This window comes from Gorilla gorilla, chromosome 2, assembly GCF_029281585.2.
Source record: "Gorilla gorilla gorilla isolate KB3781 chromosome 2, NHGRI_mGorGor1-v2.1_pri, whole genome shotgun sequence".
Taxonomy (NCBI): domain Eukaryota; kingdom Metazoa; phylum Chordata; class Mammalia; order Primates; family Hominidae; genus Gorilla; species Gorilla gorilla.
Window position 1 is genome coordinate 136895401 of NC_086017.1, and position 21370 is coordinate 136916770.

General features: G+C 50.1%; 1 protein-coding gene across 10 annotated transcripts in view; it reads right to left on the bottom strand.

Annotated features, from left to right (window-relative positions):
• SLC41A3 (solute carrier family 41 member 3) overlaps positions 1-21370 on the bottom strand; it is a 77297-nt gene that overhangs the window by 41462 nt on the left and 14465 nt on the right. For 3 of the 10 annotated variants that reach the window (XM_019023657.4, XM_055383863.2, XM_031009791.3), the window contains exons 2-4: positions 19714-20013; positions 8197-8352; positions 2826-2933 (exon numbers count right to left, since the gene is read on the bottom strand). In XM_019023657.4, the coding sequence (XP_018879202.4) occupies positions 2826-2933; positions 8197-8352; positions 19714-19986 (537 nt within the window). In that variant the 5' untranslated portion in view covers positions 19987-20013. Of the gene's footprint in view, positions 1-2825; positions 2934-4685; positions 4707-8196; positions 8353-19713; positions 20014-21370 lie in introns of those variants that run through there. The other 7 variants (XM_019023658.4, XM_031009792.3, XM_055383865.2 and 4 more) reach the window with 3 other exon arrangements.

Below are 21370 nucleotides of genomic sequence, written 5' to 3' on the forward strand. Positions count from 1 at the left end.
AAGCACGTGAAAAGATGCTCACCATCACTAGTTATTAGAAAAATTTGTATTAATTTTATAAGCTAAAAGAAAGAGAATTGATAACTTTACAACATTGACTTTTGCCATTCAGGAACTTCTCTCTCCAAATTTTTGTTTCTCTTTATAAAGCTTTGTAGTTTATTTGTATAGGTTTTGCCCATTTTGTTTTGAGGATTATTCTGAAACTATTTAAAAACTGGTTAATAGCTTGAAGGGAATCTCTTTTTAAATTATACCTTATAAACGACTATTTCCAGTGTGTACGGGAGTATATAGAGACATGTTTATGTATGTTCATGTATATATTTTATTTCATTTAGATGTTTTGAAACTGGCCTACTTTACCATTTGTTTTACAGTTTTCTAAGTGATTTGCTTAGATTTTCCAAGAAGGCAAGCATATCACTAATAAAATAAGTTTTTCTCTTCCTTTCCAATATTTAAGACTCTTACTTTCTTTTCCTAGTTTATTATACTAGCCAGAATACACAGAACAACATAAATAAAATATTCTTCTGTTTCAAGTTGCACTAAGAGTATCTTTGTAAGTCACATACGGGAGTTGAAGGCAAAACTAATAGATGGAGATTGAAGGTAGATCAGAGGGGGCCGGTATGGAGTAGGGGAGTGGGCTGCAACAGCAACAAGAACTTTCCAGGGAGATGGAGATGTTCTGCGTCTCAACTAGGGTCACAGCTACACAGGTGTATGTATTCGTCAAAAGTCATTGACCTGCACACTTAAACCCTCTGTTTTTATTGTTATCAATTTATACCTTAAGACTGATTAAAAAAAAAAAGTAAAACCTTTGAAGGTTCTACTGTGATGATAATGTGTCTGCTCTCCTTTGACAGACTGTTGTAATGAATTACGTTAATATGGCCAGGCGCGGTGGCTCACGCCTGTAATCCCAGCACTTTGGGAGGCCAAGGCGGGTGGATCACGAGGTCAGAAGTTCAAGAATTACATTAATAGTTCTTTTTTTCCTCTCATGTTTTACATATTTTAAGAGAATTAAAACACTGAGATACGATCATTGTAGAGAAGTGTTTAAAATGTAGTTACGGGCTGGGCACGGTGGCTCATGCCTATAATCCCAGCACTTTGGGAGGCTGAGGCGGGCAGATCACTGGAGGTCAGGAGTTCAAGACCAGCCTGACCAACATGGTATAACCCTGCCTCTGCTAAAAATACAAAAATTGGCCGGGTGTGATGGCACATACCTGTAATCCCAGCTACTCGGGAGGCTGAGGCATGAGAATCACTTGAGCCCAGGAGGCAGGGGTTGCAGTGAGCTGAGATCATGCCACTGGACTGTGGCCTGGGTGACACAGCAAAACTGTCTCAAAAAAAAAATGCAGTTAAACACTATGAAACAAACACCTGAAATGCCTCCATGGCAGAGATTACTATCAACATTTTTTTCCCTCCCAAACACTGACCAAAACAATTGTGCACACACGTATGCATGTGTATACATGAGTTGTGTGTGCATGTGTGTAGCTGCATCATGTTACCAGCTGCTCAGACATTTCCACATCCCACAAGGCTCCACATGATCTGGCCCCATGTGTTAGTTTCCTCTCGCTGCTGTAACAAACTTAGTGGCTTAAAACAAAAGAAATCTATCCTCTTATAGTTCTAGAGGACAGGAGTCTGAAATGAGTCTTATGGGGTCAAAATCAAAACCTCACTCCCTCTGGAAGCTCTAGGGGAGAATCTGTTTCCTTCTCTTTCCCAGCACACAGAGCTCCATCTCTTGGCTCACGGCCTTTCCTCTGTCGTCAAAGCCAGGAGCACAGTATCTTTCCTCTCTTATGCTGCTTCCACTACATGGCCTTTTTTCCTGTCTGAAACGTCCCTCTGTTCCTCTCTATAAGGACCCCTGTGGTTACAATGGGTCTATCTGTATAATCCAGGACAATCTCCCATCCCAAGGGGCTTCTCTTAGTCACCTCTGCAAGGGCCTCTTCCCTATAAGTTAACATCCACAGGTTCCAAGACCAGGACCTAGTTATCTCTGGGGCCACTGTTCGGCCACTTGCGCCTCACCTATCTCTTCAGCCTCATGTTCGGCAGCCCCCTGCCCCCACCCCACCTGCCCTCTACTCTATAGCTACGTTGCTGTCCTCTCAGATCCTTGAACACACCACAACCTCCTCTTGCCACAGTCTTTGTCACCTACAGGATATCACACGGGCATCAGAGAAAGGGAGAAACCATTCTGTGTAGTAGAAGGGAAAAAGCTTCAGTCTCCTGGGATAGCTGGGAAGGTGTGAGAAGAGCTGGTAAAGCTAGGAACTGTGTTGGTTCAAGAGCCCAGAGAAGACACCTCCAGTGATCAAGCATTCAGGGAGCCATTCTGGGGAGCAGAAGCCACTGAGAAAGGTTAACCTGGGTGATAAACCCTTCCTGTCTCCTCCATGGAACCCTCCATCAGGTCTGCATTGCTTGTTGTGGCTTCTGTGTGAATGTGTGATGGGGCTGAGCTCAGGGTCCAGGTGGATGCGGGTGGCAGGGCGGTGTGCAGACTCGGGGCACATGGCACCCACTGACATTTAGGTCAAAGGAGGAACAGGGGCAAACAGGGTTGTGCACATCCCTCAGTCATCCAGTTTGGTAGTGGAAAGCCAAGGCGTTGGGCTGGGAGAGGGATAAGGGACAGCATGATGAGGTAACAAAACCCAGAAATATACATTGTTTTGGAGAATCCAACCCACCGCCCACAAGCCAGGGGAGACCAGGTGGTAGGGACGCGCCTGCCCCATGTTGTGGCCGCCTCGAATGTCCAGGTATCCACTTACAGCTGTGGAGAGTCTGGATGCCAGTGTCATCTCCAGGTTCCCCTTCAGGCCCACCAGGGGCGGCACCAATGTCAAAAGGTCTTTCACCTCCACAAACACAGGCCAGTGCTGGTAGGGAAACAGTAAGGAGATAAGCCAAACACACACATCAGCAAATCTCTGGAAATTTCTTGAGAGAACCTTTAGCAAGTCACTTTTCACTCCCTATAAAATGAACAAATAGGACTAAGTAGTTTCTTAAATGGCTTCAAACTAAACAGAAATAAATGAAGCTGTGAAAACCTTTTAGTGCTGTTAACTGAATCAGCATCAGCGGCCGTAAGCACACTGGGGGCTGGGCCAGGCTGGAGGCCAGCAGGTGGCAGCCATGCTGCATGTGCTCTGCACCATGGGTTCTGTAGAGGCATGCACAGGTCCCGGATGAGAAAGTTGGGGAATTTCTCATGAATGGGGAGGCCTAGAAACACCCACAAGACGGCCAGGCTGAGGAAGGGCCCTGACTCTACCGGGGATCGATGATCTTCACACAGGCCATGCAGGCCCTGCCTCCCTCTGCCCCCAGGTCCAGGGACTGCGTGCCTGCTGCCACTGAGCACCCTGTGGGGCTCAGGGTTTTTAAAAACAGATAGAATATGCCTCTACCCCATTAAAAGTAGAAAAATCAATAACTTCAAAGACAGATGAAAGGGATTCATGCTTCAAGGAAAACGGAAGAGAAAACACTTATTGGTAGAGGTGAAAACAATTCTTAACTGTTTAATGTGCAATTAGATGTTCCCCTAAATCAGTTTTAATGCCCCACCTGATCCTACTGATTTATTTTGCCTGTCTGGCTGCTGCTGAGATCTTTGACGCCTAACACTAGAAGCTTCTCCTGGTTTTGGAATTCTAGACCTGGAAACAAATCCCTGCTTCGTCATCAAGGAGAAAGGCGGCCTGGGATCTAGGCCCTGTCCATCCCCTACAAGGCAAGAGCTGTGTAAAGATGTGCAAATCCACCCAGCCCCTAGGGACTTGGACAGTCATCCATAAGCTGCCCAGCAACAGGCTTGACCAGGCGTGAAGGTGAAGAGATCAGACCAGAGACCCTTTAAGACTCCTTTCTGCTCTCAGACCAAGGAAGATGAGCACTGTTTAGTTTCTTCCTGTACCTTATCTACCAGGCTGTGGAATTCAGAATCCAGTTCCAGCTCTGATGGAGTTCTGAGTTTGCCCTCTCTTAAAACTTGAGAAGAAAACAATGCCACCAGGCAGGGTGTCCTCCCACGCCTCACAGTCTCCTGGTGGCATCTGGCCACAGCTCTGTGCAGCTGTCCTCTCAGCCTGCACACCCTCCACATAGGGTGGGCCTCCGTCCTCAGCAGGGGAACCAAGGCCATCATCAAGTACTCCCCAGCTGGCCTTCGGGCACCACCACCCACACCCTCCCTAACGTCCTGTGGAGCCCAGCGTGCTCATGGGCACTCTCTCTGTCTATACCCAAGACCCGGCACCTACCAACCCCAAAGTCACAGCAAACTCCTCCTTTCAGCCTGCGCCACCCAGCAGCCTTCCTCCTGCTCTCTGAGCACTGCTACCTCTGAACAAGTGCCTGTTCTCACCCATCACCCTCAGTGCTGCAACTCTATGGATCTCACCATCTCCCTAAAGGAAGTGGTGGCCTCCTGATGGGTAAGCCCCATCTGCTGCTCTCCCTGCAGGGTGGCACTGTCCTCCCCTCCACGGATAAAGCACCTGCTGACAGGCACAGCTCTGTACCCTCTCCCCTGGCCTCTGGGCCTCCACCCCCAGTCCTGTGCCAACCTCACTATCCACCCCATCTCGGCCCCTCTTCTTCCTCCTGACCATGTTAATACCAACCTTCCTTCCTGCTTTCTCTTCAGTTCTCCTTTCTCCTCACACCCTCTCCCTTCCGCAGCTCGAGTACCCTTCCACTGCGCACACAGCACTATCTTCCAGCAGACACCCCACCTGCTCCATGTTCCCGGGGCTTTCAGCAGGAAGCCTGGGCGGAAGACGGGGGGGAAGCTGAATCCTGATGCATGGTGGTCCCATCCTCCTTGCCAGACATTGCTATGACTGGTCAGTGAGACCTGAGAAGTCCTGTCTGGTCACATCGGGTATCACACAACCGTGATGGGACTAAAGTCTATGGACACTGGCTGAACTGTGTCCCCCAAAACTCGTATGGTGAAGTCCTCATGCCTAGTACCAAAACATGACTGTATTTGGAGAGACTGTCCTTAATGAGATAATTAAGTTGAAATGCAGTCATGAGGGTGGGTCCTAGCCCAGTATGAGTGGCATCCTCATTAGAGGAGGAAATTAGGACCTAGACATGCACAGAGGAGAGACCATGTGAAGACACAGGGCCATCTGCAAAGCTCAAAAACCAACCCTGCCAACACTTTCATCTCAGACTTCCAGCCTCTGGCACTGTGGGAAAAAATCAGTTTCTATTGTTTAAGCTACCTCCTCTGTGGTATTTTGTTACGGCAGTCCTAGCAAACTAATACAAATGTAAAGTGAAAAAATACTGGGTGACACTGTTAATCCAGTAATTAACCAATTCTGGCACTGTCCTATCTCTAGACTTCTTTACAGAGATAATCAGTGTCTTTGTTTTTAAAGTCCCTTTGAGTTAGGTTTCCTGTTACCTGCAGCCAATAGCAAATACACTGACTGATACCCTGGGCTTGTGTGGGTGCCTCCCAGTGTCTATGACTCAGAAGTCTCTGTGAGCATCAGATCTGCCCATCCAACTCTGGCTGAACTTTGGACACCCCACAAGCACCTCAAACTCCAAATCTCCAAACTTCTCCTTGCCACCCGTGTCCTTCCTGCTCTGCCAGCCAGGACTCAACACCTTCTTTTCCCCAGTCTGACATTCAAGTCATCACAACTTTTAAATTCTGCCACCGCCCTCTCCAGCAACACTGTAAAGATGCCTATATCAGTCATTGGGGAGGCTGAAATCATCAGAAATAATGATTCTTGCACTTGAGGGGCTCTGAACTCTGCCCACAGTCCCCCAGCTCTCCCCTGCTCCTCTGGCCTCACCCCTGGGGTCATCTTTGACACCACTGCCTGGGGTGGGTTTTGTGGCACAAATATGACCCCATCACTTGGCCACCTGTAACCCTTCACTGCCAACTCCTCTCCTGAGAAAACCTAACACATAAGTCCTATGAACCCCAAAGACACACAGGCATATGTCAAGAACAGTCAACGCAAACCCACAGCACTGGAGTCAGAGGTGGGGCTGAGATGACTAAGCACAGAGGACTCTGCTGGGGCTCTGCTGAGGATGCCCCAGGTGGGGTTGCAAAGGCCCCTGTACCTTGAGGTGGTCCATGGAGCTGCACAGGAGTTGTGTGCTCTCCTACGTGTCTATGCTACCCTTCAATAAAACCAGCAAGACACTCATTTTGACATAAAGCAAACATCTGCTACACTCAGTGCACAGCACACCCTCTGAGCAGAGTAGACAGAGCCCCTCACTCCTGCCCAGTATCACTGTCCCGATGACAGCGGCCACCCCTGTCTCTCACTTTCCACAAATGCACACTGTCATTCACCTGTATCTTCACACACAAATCCCTCTGCTTGGAATGTTCACGTCTTTTCAGGGCATCCTGGAAATTGCTACATTACCTTTAAAGTCCAAATCAAATTGTCCTGCTCCTCTGCAGATCCCCTGACCCCTAGGAAGAATGACTGCTCCCTCTTCCTTCACAGGCAAACACCTGCCTGTGGCCTCCACTCCCTGCCCAGCCCTCCGGAACGCCTAATAGTCTCTCTCCCCAGCATCAGCAGAGTGGTCTCAGGGAAGGAGTGACAAGCTCTCAGCACAGCTCTAGGATGAGGCTATTGGGGGAACAAGTGGGTATTCAGGTTGCAAGCCCACAGAAGCACAGGCTTTCTAATGGGGGGCTGGCCAGGATGCAAAAGGCCACCCCAGCCCCAAAAGGAGATGAGTGTCCCATCAACTGAGACGAGCAAGCAGAAGCCACCTGGGAGGCATCGTGAGCTCACATTAGGAGGCTGGGTGGCCTGGTGGGTACAGACTGCCCCTCTCCAACTTGGACCCAGGGGCACAGAAAGACTCTGAGTGGCCATTAGGAAGGAGGTGCTGCGTACACTCGGGAACATGAAATGCTATTTGGGGTGTCCTCGTGGGTTGAAATTTTAAATTTATATTTACAGATTAAAAAGCAAAACTGCAGGCCAGGCACGATGGCTCACACCTGTAATCCCAGCACTTTGGGAGGCTGAGGTGGGTGGATCACGAGGTCAGGAGTTCGAGACCAGCCTGGCCAACATGGTGAAACCCCGTCTCTACTAAAAATACAAAAAAATTAGCTGGGCCTGGTGGCGGGCACCTGTAATCCCAGCTACTTGGGAGCTGAGGCAGGAGAATCATTTGAACCCAGGAGGCGGAGGTTGCAGTGAGCCGAGATCACGCCATTGCATTCCAGCCTGGGCGACAGGGCAAGACTCTGTCTCAAAAAAACAAAAAGCAAAACTGCATACTATAAACCATATATGTATATGTTTATATGTACATAGAAAATTGTCTTGAAAGGTCCACAGCAGCGGTGATAGAGATGAGGGGACAGCCTTCCTCCATTGCTTGGGTGTATTTTCCAATTTTTCTAAACTGACTCTACGAAATGTTTCAGTTGATGGATAGCACAAACCTCTCAATGATTCCAATACGCTGCCCAAACCATGCTAGGGGAGAAACAGACTGTGATAAGCAAATCTCCCTCAGCACACGCCTCCACTGCAGGGAGACTGCCATGGCCCTCCCACCTGCACCCCCGGGGCTGCAAACCTTGTCCTTTTTTACCACGGGCCACACCAGGATGCTGTGGGCTGGGCACACCGCAGCTCTGCCCACAGCGGCCATGCCCCCACCCCACAGGGACCACAGCACACAGACTCAGTCATCTGGTCCTCACAATTCTGTGAGGTGAGGGCTTTCATTATCCCCATTTTACAGATGGGGAAATCAAGGCAGAACAGTGTGACTAAAAATCCCCTCTACTGGTGAGTGGCAGACTCTGCCTCCTGAGCCCACATACACTGGGAGGAAGGCGGTTTGAGCTCCTTGGGCTGAGGAGGCACATGCAGGCTAAGGTTCTGACAAACCTCCATCATTCTGCGAATCTCTAATGCTGAGGTCTCAGCGTTGGAGGTCCCTCCTGCCAGCCTCGCTGACACCCGGGACGCCCAAGCAGCAAGGGCAGGTTGAGGGCTGCCCTCCCACTGTGGAGGCCCCTCATGTCTCCAGCCTGCCCTGTCTGTGGTGCCAGGAGACCCAGTCTGTGTGTCTCCCACCCCGATCCCCCAAACACCCAGTACGCACTTGAACGGTGTTCATCACCAGGCCGGCCGTCATCATGCACAAGCCGGACAGCAGAATGGGCACCACGACCTGGCACATGATGGTGAAGAAAGATTCAGGCAAGACCCCACGTGGGGACCGGGTGAGCTCACAGCTGAAGCCTCGCAGCTTCTTGCCCTGAAAGCAAAACTCCAGATTCAGCTGGGTGACCACCATGGCCAGGCAATGCACCATGATCCCAGGAGCACGAAGTCTGAGCCTGGGGTGCTCCAGTCCTCTCCTCCTGGCCCACACCAGGACGCTGTTCCCAAGAAGTCCACACAAACAGAAGCTTCCCAGTCACCAGGTGCCCTGTGCCTGCAGAGAGTTCCCCAACAGCCCCTTGGCTGAGGGCCAGCACAGATGAGTGAGGAACAAAGGCCAGTGTGACTCAGGGCCTCATTACAGAGACTCTGCCAGGCCCTGCTGTCCCTCCCTGAAGGTCAGGCTCTCCTCAGACAGTGGCTGTGTGTCCGCTGGGACCTCCCTCTGCCAGTCTGCCATGGAGGCTCATGGTCCCTCTGCACCGGCCTTGACAGCAATCAGCAGCCCAGCAGACTGGTCCATACTGGCTGGGGCTGGACAGAGCTGGAGCCCACATGGTGCCTGGCCTTGGTGAGTGCCCACACGGAGGTCTGCTGCCACCTCGCCCTGTACAAGTGTCCTGGGCTGTTCCCCTCCTGGCAGAGGAGGGCCTGGGGAGAGATCAGCACAGAGGGACTGCCTCCTCAGGCCAGCTCTACAGACCTCGAGTTTTATTCCTCAAGGTCAAGCAGTCTATGGGTCCCCAAGCAGGAAGCCACGCCCTGGGTCATCTCAAGTTGTGTCCAGCCAGGGGGTTCATGGCCACAGAAAGCTGTGTTCACAGAAAAAAATGCAGGCTTGTTCTCCCTCCATGGCCTGGAAGACTCATAAACATGCTTCCAAAGTGGCCTCGCTTTCTTCAGCTACAAAGGTCAGACTGGCCCTGCTGACCCCTCCTCACCCAGAGAAGGAGAAGGGGCTAAGAAGCCACCTCTGACTCCTGGGGTTCTGTTGTTGGGTGTGTCCTCTGCGCATTCCACAGGCACCAGGAACAGAATGTTCAGGCCTGAGGGCAGGCTGGGGCAGGCAGAAGCCCGAAGCTGGGGGTCAGACTCACACCAGCTGAATCCAGCACTGCGGTCGGGTCTAGGCCTCACTTCCACTCCCATCCCTAAACTGTCACCCTAGTGGGCACGTTACCTGGTTCTCCCGTCGGACTATCCCAGGCTTAAGTGCAGACCCCAGCCTGGAGTCCACTGCCCTCCCCAGTGTGGATCCTACCGGCCTCCCCAAGGCTGTCCCTGCAACCAAACTCCAGATGAATTTCTCCAGCACCTGTTCCCCTGGTGCCCCCAATATTTCTTGCACTGCATCTTTGTGCACACCCTTCATTTACTCATTCATTCAACAGATATTTTTAAGCCCCTCATAGGAGCAATGCATAACTGGCCCTAAACTCCAGCACAATTCCCACTGAGAGCTAGAGTTTCTGACCCCCTCTTCCCTCTGTCCCCACAGCTTAACCGAGAGAACAAAGTGGAAGAGACGCTGTGGTAGTCAGTTTCTGGGCGTGGATCTTAAGAAACTGACAACTTCTATGTCCTATCTCTTGGGCTGCTCATGCTCCCAGCCACTCTGCTGTGAGGAAGACCACGTGGTCACACGTAGAGGCCGTATGCCAGGGTCCTGCTCACAGCCCAGCCTTGCACATGAGTGGGCCATCTTGGGCTGGCCCAACAGCCACCACGCACGCAGAGCAGGCGGTTCTTCGACCGGGCCCTGCCCAACCTGTAGATTCCGCATCAAACAATAATTGGCTTTAAACAAACTGCTAAGCTTTGGTGTCCTTTGTTATATAGCCGTAGTTAACTGCATTTGGGGAATCTCTTCTTCATCCGTGATCTCGCTATTTCAGATGTAGCAACTCCCAAACCTCTCACAGCCCAGACCTCTCCTCTGAGCTTTCAGATCATATACCCAGGCTCTGGTAGGGATGAGCATGTGTCTCACTCCACCAGTCTCTCAGGACTGCCACTTCCAAGCCTGCCTCTCCCAAGTGGCCTGCCTCAAGGAAAGGTGCACCCAGAAATGCAAGCCTCACTCTGAGCCCCTACCATCTCAGTCCCACATCCACTCTGCCTGTCCCCACACCTCTCCCACAGCTGTCCCCCACTCCCGCCCACAGATGCTGCCTTCACCACGGCCCTTTGTCCCTCTAATCTGTCTCCTCACAAAACCAGTGTGTGCTCTTCACAGGCACAACCCACAGGTGCACTGTGAGGATGGCCCTTGTTCACACAGTGTGTGGTCAACACACTGCCTGAGAAAGGAGCATCCGGACCCCTTGCAATCTGGAAAGACACATCCACGTGAGCCTCCTTCTTGCAAGTACGTGGTCATATGCTGCAGCTGCAGAGGGAACTTCTCATGACCCTCACGGGGGCCATGCCCATGCTCCTCCCCTCTGCTGCAGGCCAACACATCACCCAGGCCAAACGTCTGCCAGGCCTCGTGGCCAGCTGAGGCACCTCCTCTCAGCCAGAGCCTAACAGCTCTTTCCCCAGAATTCCCAACGTACTCTCTGAACCTTCCTGAAGACGGGTCCCACTTTTGCATAACAGAAGCATAAAATGCAGGTGTATCTGCTCTCCCTCCCTGGCACACACCCCTCCTGAGAACAGAGCCCTTCTCACTGCTGCAATCTTCGGGATTCTCCATGGCTCCATTCCACAGATCAGTACTTAGGGCCTAGTAATTGCCAGCCTCCGCCCTAAATGCCAGGGTACACTGTGAGCAGAACAAACACAGGTTATCAGTCAAAAAAAAAAAAAGAAAGAAAGAAAGAAATGATGATCTGTGATAAGTGCTCTGAAGCAAACCCAGGGCATAACAAGGGCACAGAGCAGACTCGGCCACACGCAAACAGTCACTGCAAATTAATGAAGGAATGCCCGCAACACTCAGTCACTGCAATTGGATGAAGGAATGCCCATTTGTTCCCTTGTACAGCACTCTGTATTTCTCAGAGCTCTCTCACATTCTATCATTTTCACAACAGCCCTGGGATGTTCACAGGAACTATAGCATTCTGTTTTGCAAATGAAGAAAATGAACAGTTTCCCAAGATCACACAGCAAGTTAGTGTCAAAGGCAGGCCGAGACCCTCAGCTTCTGGGCTGCCTGCCAACCCCATCACTGCCCGTCATCCATGGTTAGGATCAGTTTGTTCAAACAGGAGATTGAACCGGCAGGAGGCAGAGAGAAATGGCCTGATTCTGAGAGAAGTGTTGCAGAAGGTTACTGGTTTAAAGGCATCACCTGGTTAAAGACAGAGTCCTCTGTCTTTAAGGCTGGCCTAGTTTCCCTGGCTGCTCAAGGCCTGTTGTGGGATGCACATTCCCAAGGCATACAGTTGAGCAGCCCCCAAACAGGTGATCACTTCTTTCAGGTGTCAGCACCTCTCACAGTGTCATCATAGTTTCGGACGTGGTCAAACATCATCACACAATGTATAATCATACACAGTGAATCCTGGAACCACCCTCATCAGCACAGGAGACGCAGAAATAAACAACCATTTGCATACTCTCATATAGAAAGAGGTGTCTGACCAAGTAAGTTACAAATCATTACAAAAATGTTTCTCAAATCTGTTTAAAAATTGAGTGAGAGACCAGGTGCGGTGGCTCATGCCTGTAATCCCAGCACTTTGGGAGGCCGAGGCGGGCAGATCACCTGAGGTCGGGAGTTTGAGACCAGCCTGACCAGTATGGAGAAACCCCGTCTCTACTAATAATACAGAAATTAGCTGGGCGTGGTGGCGCATGCCTGTAATCCCAGCTACTCGGGAGGCTGAGGCACCAGAATCACTTGAACCTGGGAGGCGGAGGTTGCGGTGAGCCGAGATCATGCCATTGCACTCCAGCCTGGAAAACAAGAGCGAAACTCTGTCTCAAAAAAAAAGTGAGAAGGATACACACACACACACACACACACACACACACACACACACGTGCATGCACAGTGAAACGTTCAGAAGGATATATACCAAAATGTTAACAGTAGTTGCCTTTGGGTGGTGGGTTCATAAGTAATCTTTATAATTTTCTGTCTATTCTGACAATTGTGACTATTTGCTTTTATAAATAAAAAACTATCAAAAGCAAATAATGTAATTGTATAAGAAAAATGACTTTCCTGTGAAAACCTGAGAACAAAACATGTCAACACAGCTCACTGGGTTATAATCCAGAAAATCAAAAGTGTGGTTTTAAAAATAGCTCAGTAGCACAGCAGAAAAATCTCAAAGAGCTTGAACTAGATTCCAGCTGCACAGAGCAGCAGGAGGAAGCCGGGTCCGGCGGTTTCTGTGTGACCTTCTCTGGGCCTCCAGCCCACCCCACAGCCCACAGCATGAGCAAGTGGCACAAGATCAGTGGTGCTCACCCATCAGGGGCACCAGGACCACCTGAGGAGCTTCTGCAACAGGCCGCCCAGGCCCCACAAAGACCACAGGATCAGAACGTTGAGGACCACCGATCTCTGCCCACCACCTTGTTCTTACTGGGGTGTGTTTTTAGGGGAGGGTCCACAGAGTGTGGGCAGGGGCTCTGGAGAACATTTCTGACACTGCAGTGGGAACTGCTTGTTTACCAGGAGCAGTTTCCAACGCAGCATCCAATTCATTTCTCAGGGTCACCTTGACCCTCGGCAGGTTCTGGGCCAGATGGTCATTCTTACAGGCATGAATTCTTCCCCCATCTTGTTCAGGTCTCACAGATCAGGCCAATTAAGTTTTAAATAACTGTTAAGGTTCTTCTTTATTTTCTGCTTCTGATCTCGACTGGCAGAACCCACCCACAGGTGAAGATGAAAGACTTGTCCACCCCCTTCCAGGCTGGCCTGCTCCCACACTGTCTCCAAGCAGCCTCTCTTGCCTCCCCTGCAACATCTCCTCCTGGGGAAGGGGGATCTTCTTGGCCTCCCTCCGCAGGGCCGCTCCCACCACTTGCTGGAGCACACAGCCCTCATTGCTATCAACGTTGACCCCAGAACCTGCTGTGTGAGCGGCATGAGGGCAGGGGTGTCTGCCTGGCACAGGTACACAGTATATGCTGCCTGAATAAGTGAATGAATGAATGAATGAACGAACTGCTGTGGCCCTCACCTGTCCAGGGCTGGGTGTCAAGGGTCCACCATACCCTTAACCCAAGGGTGAGACCCCCTCCCTCATTGATGAGGTGAAGAGGAGGTGACCATAACAACTGGCTCACAAACAGATGGGCCCACCATGACTGAGGACACTTGGCCAGCTCTCCCTGCCTGTTCTTTGCTTGCTAACAAGCCCACACAGCCAGTTGGGATGCAACTGCCAATTGCTGGCTTGAACCTCTGCTGTCTCTCTTGGGCTCTGTCATCTCCTCCCACCCTAAAGGGTTATTTTCGCCCCCATGACGAGAACCACTGTTAACTGACTACAGGCTGGTGTGAGGCTGGTGGGTGCTCCCTGGCACTCCTGCCACCTGGTCTGACTTACAAATTGGCTTGACAACATGAGACTCCACAGACCCTCCCCTGCTCACCATTAAAACAGTTAATACTACCCAATGCAAATTACAACAGGACCTTCAAGGAGGGAAACTTATTATGTGAGACTTAAACAGGGTATGTCAATCCTCCTGCTTCTCCTTTACACAGGCCAATATGGCTCATTCCTAAACCTGGAGAGAACAAAAGGGTGCCTCCTGGTGGATTACCGCCACCTTAATGGCATGACCCTGTTCATTCAGACCCCCACATCCAATACCGAATATTATTGAAATCACTGACTCCATCCAAATCAACTGGTACTTTGCTGCTATAGACTTGGCTAATACATTCTGTTCAGTGCCTATTTCACCAGCCTCTCAGACACAGTTGGCCTTCACCTCTAAAGGGACACTAGATACCTTTTCCAGGCTCCCCACGGGGACCTCCGCAGCTCTGCCATCACACACAGTCATGCGGCCAAGGTCTCCCCTGCATCTGCCTTTCTCAGGAGCACAGTTACATTACACTGATGATGCCCTCCTCCGCAGAGGCTCTTTTGACACACTCATTAAGGGCATACAAGTAATTCACAAAGGCATTCACAACGAGAGAGGGGGCCATCACCCCACATGTGGTGCGAGGCCTGGCACCTTGGTTAAATGCCTGAAAATTATTTGGTAAACTGAGAGCCGTCCCCAACACTGCAACAAAAGAAGTATTAACCTTCTCAGCATCCACAACATTAATACAAGCCTCCAATATCTTTTAGTTCTTTTTGGGTTTTGGAAGCAACATATTTCTCATCTACAAATTTTACTTATGCCCATTTATGCTGTCATCTGCAAAGCAAGCCAACTCAAACAGGCCACTCCAACAAAAGGTTCTAGGATCTGCCCAAGTTAATATCAGCAGTCACTCTTATTAGTGCCCCCAGAAACGCCTTCATGGAAGAGAGGGGCATTAGCAACCTCCCCTCAAGCCCTGGAGTCTACAGGCTGATGGCCGTAAGTTGTCTAGGGGCTGCGGATCCAGGGAAATGCTCTCCTCCACCCTGCACTGTGCACCATCAGAGGAGTAGCTGCTGGACACATGCTGGGCTCTCCTGGAAGCATAGGTTCTCACAGACGCTGTGCCTGTGATCCTCCATTCCCACTGCCCATTATGCCTTCACATGTGGCACCCCTAAGCTCAGTACAGCTACTGAGGTCTCCTTAAAAATAGAATGGAGCCAAACCTGGGCTCTCTGGCATATGCCACCTGCAGGAGGGGTGGTCTCCCCTGTCCTCAGTCCTTTGCCAGATGCCATGGTGCCAGAGGAGTCACCCCTCCCTGCGCCCCTTGGCTACCCAAGGCCCCTTGAGATGGGCTGGCCATTCACGGTGGGAGCTATAGGCTTCACGGTGGGTGCTGCTGTGTAATATGCAAGGGAGCTCAGGGGAAGGCTGCTGCTTCCCATCTTAACCAGGAAGTCCCTGATAAAAAGCAAACCTCTAAGGGTCAGTGCAGTGGCCAAGCATCAGGCAATCAACAGCATAGGTGCCCTGGCCTGCTGGCAGCTCCCTCTGCACCTGGGCACAGGCTCTTGGCCCAGAGCCTCAAAGATGCCCCACTTGGGGGTACAGAGCTCTGGGAATTTCCTGCCTCACTGACACACAAAACATAAAACAGGGTAACAAATGCCTACACATATACTACAGCCACACACAAGGCCTCAGCCAGTCACTCCTGATCCTCTCTAAAGTTCAGACATGGCCGACAGTGGCCAAGGCCCTCATTTCCTTCTTGAAATATAGAGCACCAGCTCTGCAGGAAGCACCCAGTGGAGCCTCTACTTCCTGGGTGGGCCACAGGCAGCCAGGGTTAGCAGGAGGCACATGGGCCCCTCACTTCAACTCCGATGAAGTGACAGGTGGCAAAGTGACCTCCACTGGGTGTCACCACTGTCACAGGCACTGATTAAGCCAGATCCAACCCCCCCCCGGGGACACACACTCCCCATACCCAGGCCACCAAATCCCTCTGTTGCCCTTCCTGGACAAGGGCACCACATGGTACTCTCCCTCCTGGCCAAGGGTCTGTGCTGCTTCCTGGAGAGGCTCTTCTATTCCCTGGAAGTCTCAGTCACCACCAAGACTTAAGCTGGCATCGAGGCATCAAGGGGTCAATGGTGGGGTAAGGCCTAAAACTACGAAGTGCTGCCTCAACACCTGGAGAAAGCAAGATAATGTGAGCGGCGCGTTCCCCTCCTGACTCTGCTCCTGTGGATGAGGTTCCCAGCCCAAGAGCCTCCTCATCTCAGGGCAGGAACTGTCCCTCCACATCCCCGAGGAGCACGCTTCAGTTTCTGCCACCCTGTGGAATTACGCATATAGTCAGGAATGGAGGGCAGGTTTCCCACTCTCTTGTTATGACAAATCTTGCCCCCCACATCCCCTGCTGGCTCACTCTGCTCCCCAGTGGCCCTGCAAGGTGTGCAGCATCCTCCTGCCTGGGTGACTGGTATGAGGACTAACAAATTGCCGTGGTCCTCACCTGTCCAGAGCCAGGTGTTGAGTGTCCACCATCCCCATAACCCTAGGGCAGGACTCCCCACCCTCACCAGCAGAGTAAAGAGGAGGCAATTAAAACAGGCTGCTCTCACCTCCTCCCGCACCCCCAGTCTTCTCTCTCTGCCCACATGGAATGCCCCTCCGGCCAGCCCTCTTGCCCTCCTGGCCTTTCTAGACTGCTCGGTGTCTCTGTAAGGCCATAGCTTGCCTGGAGACCCCCGTTCTTCCCGGCACATGCACACAATGCTCATCCCAGTCCACCCACAGAGCCCAGGACTGGATCAGTTTCTGGAGACTGCTGCCATTCCTGCCTGCTCCACGCATTCCAGTGAGGAGTCCTGGTGGAATTTCAGAAAGATTAACTTGGAGGAGCTTGGCCTCATCAGGTAAACCCTTTAAAGGGAGCAGGCGCTTCCTGAAGTCAGAGAGGGATTTCACCCAAGGGAGGTTTCTCCACTGCTGCCTTTGAAGATGGAAGGGCCACATGGCAAGACGTAGGAGTGGCCTCGAGAAGTGAAGTGCAGCCCCTGGCTGATAGCCAGCAAGGAAATAGAACTGCAGTCCTTCAACCTCAGGGAGGAACCCAGCACCAGGAGGTGAGTTCTGAAGACAGGACTATGCTTAGAAGTGGATGTTCCCCCAGAGCCTCATGAAGAGAATGCATCCTGGCCAGCACGTGGATTTCAGCTGTTGAGACCCTGAGCAGAGATCCCAGCCATACCATGCCTGCCCTCTGCCTTACAGAACTATGAGCTAATCAATGCGTGCTGTTTTAAGCTGTTAAATTTGTGGTAATGTGGAACACAGCGATATAAAACTGATACAAAAACCACATGTTGCCAAATCTTCTGAGTTTTAAAGAGGAGCTGAATATAAGCACTGTAATGAAAAGCTTCCAGTTTTGAAATGTTTGCACTGAACTGAACACTAACCAGCCAACAAACTGATGCAGACCAGCACGACAGCTGTGTACACCCACTTTGAACCTCTCATATATGCAATGAAAAGAAAGCAGACTTGTAGCAGAGAGTTTTTCTTCTTCTTGGGAACACATCCCTAGTCTCTAATATGTGCTGCCCTGTGCACGCACACGGGCAGATGGGCACCTGTATAAAAAGCAGCTTCTGTTTCTAAGGAAGGCATAGGCTCAGAGCCTTAGAAGAAAGATGACTGAGACTGCATTTTAAAAAATGAATGCATAGCAAAAAGCCACCAAAAGCAAAGTCAAAAGATAAATGGGAAAAAAAGGAAACATTTATAATCCACATCACAATGAAATGATCAATTTCCCTAATATATACAAAGCCCCTAGGTATCAATAAGAAAACAGAAAAACACCCCACAGAAAAATGAGCAAAGAATATAAATAGAAGTATCAAGATCCTCAACCTGTCTCACTCATAATAAGAAGCACAGATCACACCACAATGACCACAGCAGGCAGCAGCCCTGGAGGAAGGCCCCCGACCCCGCCTCCTGGTCTGATGCTTTTAGCCAATTGCTTCCCCTGAAATGTGGCTCAACCTGGTGACCTGATTCTCACCAACAGAAGCAAGGCCATGCCGCTTCTATGACTAGTTTACAGAGGACAGTGATGTCTGTCTTGCCAGCAGACTATTTTTCCGTCTTGGACTGGACCCTGATGAGGCAAGCACCATGATGGAGATGTCCACATGGAGAGGACCTGAGTGGGCCTCTGGGCAACAGCAGTGAGGAACTGAGGCTCGCAGTCCAGTATCCACCAGGAATGTCATCCTCTAAGTGAGCTGGGCTAGTGCCACAGCCTCAGGAGAGACCAAGAAGCAGAAAAGCCAGCTAAACTTCACCTGGATTCTTTACCCACAGTAACCACGAGATAATACATGCTATTATATGAACCATGTGTGTTTTATTGGGATACATACATGCTTAATATAACGCGTGAGTTTTGGGATAACTTGTTAGGCATCAAGAGAAATTAAATTAATACAATGAAATGCAATTTCCAGCTGGCAGATTACTAAAGATCAAAAAGGTTGAAAAAACCTGTGTTGATGAGTGTTGGGAACAAGCATTTCCCTGTGGTACTGGAGGAAGTACAACATCCTACCACTATGTGGGAGTTCAGTCACGGTAGTGGGAAAAATTATAAAGATAGTTATAGGAAATAGTCACAAACCTTCTTGGAAGGCCGGGGTGTTGCATAGCTTCAGTAAAAGATTTAGCTGAAGGCAGCCTAATCCTCTTTATCTTGAGTTGATAGTAGAAGAGCAAATAACAAGGGAATGTGGGGGAGTTTATCTAAATAGCTTGTTTACTCATGCGGTCCTAAGACAAACCTTTGATCATCTGTAGGACTGCTCTCTCTGGTGGAGGGCAACCAAATTAATTACCCACAGGTGTGTTGACTCAAAGCCTTTGTCATTTAATCTGTACTAAATAAATACGAATTTTGCAGGCTTTATGGGGCGATGCTGCAGACTCAGAGCACAGCCCCTTAGCTGGATTGACAGGCAAAATATCTGTGTCAATGTACATGTCTCATCTGTCGCTGGGTCAGGGTCTGTGGGTCGGACCCCCCCCCCCCCACCCCCGCACCACTAAGCAGATGATTTGGTGATCTCCATCAAAGCCACAAACGCACATGCTCTTTACCCAGCAATTCTACTCACAACAAGTTATCCTACCAATTTATTCAGAGATGTATACAATGATTTATGTCAAGATGATTCACTGCAGCATTTGTTTTTTAAGTGGTTATAGGCTAAATTATGTCCCTGCAAAAATTCGTGTTGAAGTCCTAACACCCAGTACCTCAGAATGAGACTGTAATTAAAGACACAGCCTTTAAGAGGTAATTAAATTAAAATGAGGTCATTAGGGTGGGCCCTAATCCAATCTGATGGGTGTCCTCTTAGGAAGAGGGATTAGGACAGAGACATGCAGAGGAAAGATCACCTGAAGACATGGAGAAAAGGCAGCCATCTGCAAGCCAAGGAGAGGCCACAGGAGAAACCAATGCTGCCAACACCTTGATCTTGGACTTCCAGCCTCTAGAACTGTGTGAAAATAAATGTCTGTTGTTGAAGCACCCCAGTGTGTAGGACTTTGTTATGGCAGCAGTAGTTGACCGACACAGTTGTTAAACTTCAAAGTACATCAGAAGGGAAATGATTAAGTAAGTTTTGGTCTACATCAATCATATGGGCTAATAAATTGTCTACTGAAGATTAACTTGGGTTAAATTTAGTCTCTGTCACCAGAGACTAAAAGAATCTTGCCCAATATATAGAAAAAAAAATGGCTTTTCGAGAGGACTGCCCGACAACTTTTAAGCTCAACCTTACATGCAGCTGCCTACTCTATAGGTGATGTTCGGCAGTGCCCTGCTCCCTGTCCCCATTTAGTTCCCTCTTACCTGGAAATAGTCCAGAAGCATGCCGGCCCAGGACAGTCCCAGGCCTGCAAACATGAAGGGCACGGTCACCTGAAGGCCTATGGACCAGGCGGTCTCCCTGCTAGGCTCAGTCTCCAGTGGCTTGGGGGTCACGCTTTGGCTCTCAGGGGCCCTGAGAGCTCCATCTTCTGAGGCTACAGGAAGTCCTCCTGTGCTGAGGGGGTGAGGAAGCCCCAGCTCCCCTGGCTTGCCACAGCTGTCCAGCCTCCGCTGCCGGGTCTCTGTCCCATCCATCTGGGCACAGCTGGGCGCCTGGCAGCCCTACAGTGGGAGACACAAAGTTGTAGGGCCAAGTTCCTGATTCCCATGGCGCTAACACCCAAGGAGCCTCAGGCACCTGTCCAGCCCCAGGCCGGCATGGTCCCATCCAACCCACAGCCCTTACTCAGCACCTGCTCCACCAGCCTCCTGCACCCCAATTTACAATAGTTTGTTGTTTAATATGCACATGTGTGAGCACAAAACATACAGAAAAGCATAAACATATATGGGCTAAAGTCGGCAAAAAAGGGCCTCTGAAAATTCTCTCCCCTATAAAAGCAATTTAAAAAAAAACCAGCAAAAACTGTCAAAATCATCTTTTTCAGAACTCTTACTGATACCAAAGGCTCAAGGCATCCAGGAATACCCATTCAAGAAAAATTGCTGACTCTCAGCAAGAAAGATCACTTTGTAACATTCAAGATGCTGGTGACATTCTAACATGCCTGGTCCCACTACCCTCTCCAGATCTGCCCTAGCCTTGAAAATTGACAGCCTGCAACTGCAGTGAGAGCCAGCAGCCTGAAGGGCATGGCAAGGCTGGAGTTCTTACAAGTCCCCATGCCCAAAGAATTATTTTTTGACCCATCTGGAGATCCCTGGAAGACCCCACTTGGAGGGCTGTCTCTATTTAACCCCACTTGGAGTTCACCTGGTGCAAAACCTTTTGCCCTGGGAGAAGTTAGTAGAAAACAATTACAGGCACAGTGGCTACCAGCTGGGGTGAACAACAGACTAATGAAAACACTTAAAAGGAAAAGCTGAGGAAGGGGATGTCAACAGGGGTTTCGAAAAATTCCCGCACACTCTGGGAATCTATTAGGTTGGTGCGAAAGTAATTGCAGTTTTTGCTATTACTTTTGACAGCAAAAACTGCAATTACTTTTGCACCAACCTAATAGGCCACCAATGGATAGTGACACACCCATGTCTAGGAACACACTCAGGAAATTCCTAGGAAGGCCCCAAGTTTGTACCTCCTGGACACTTTGCACAAGCAGCAGGTAAAGGCTGGGGAGGCTCTGGTGAGCACCGGACTGGATGTACCCAGTGTGCACACAGAGCCACTGGGTAAAGACCAGGAGGCACACTCATTCCCTGCATGGAGTTCCAGGCACGGAGTTCAAGGAAATCTGTAACCGGTCATCAGCTGGCACTGGGCAGAGACTGCCGTGGCCACATACAACAGAGAATGGAGGATGTTTGCAGGATTGGTCCAGAAAAATCACTACGCAAACAACAACAAGCAGCAACAGTAAATCCTGGGAAGGGAGGAATCTCATTTCCACACCTGTCACGTTATATACTGTTAAAGGTCTAGTTTTCAACAACAAAAATGAGACATGCCAAGAAATAA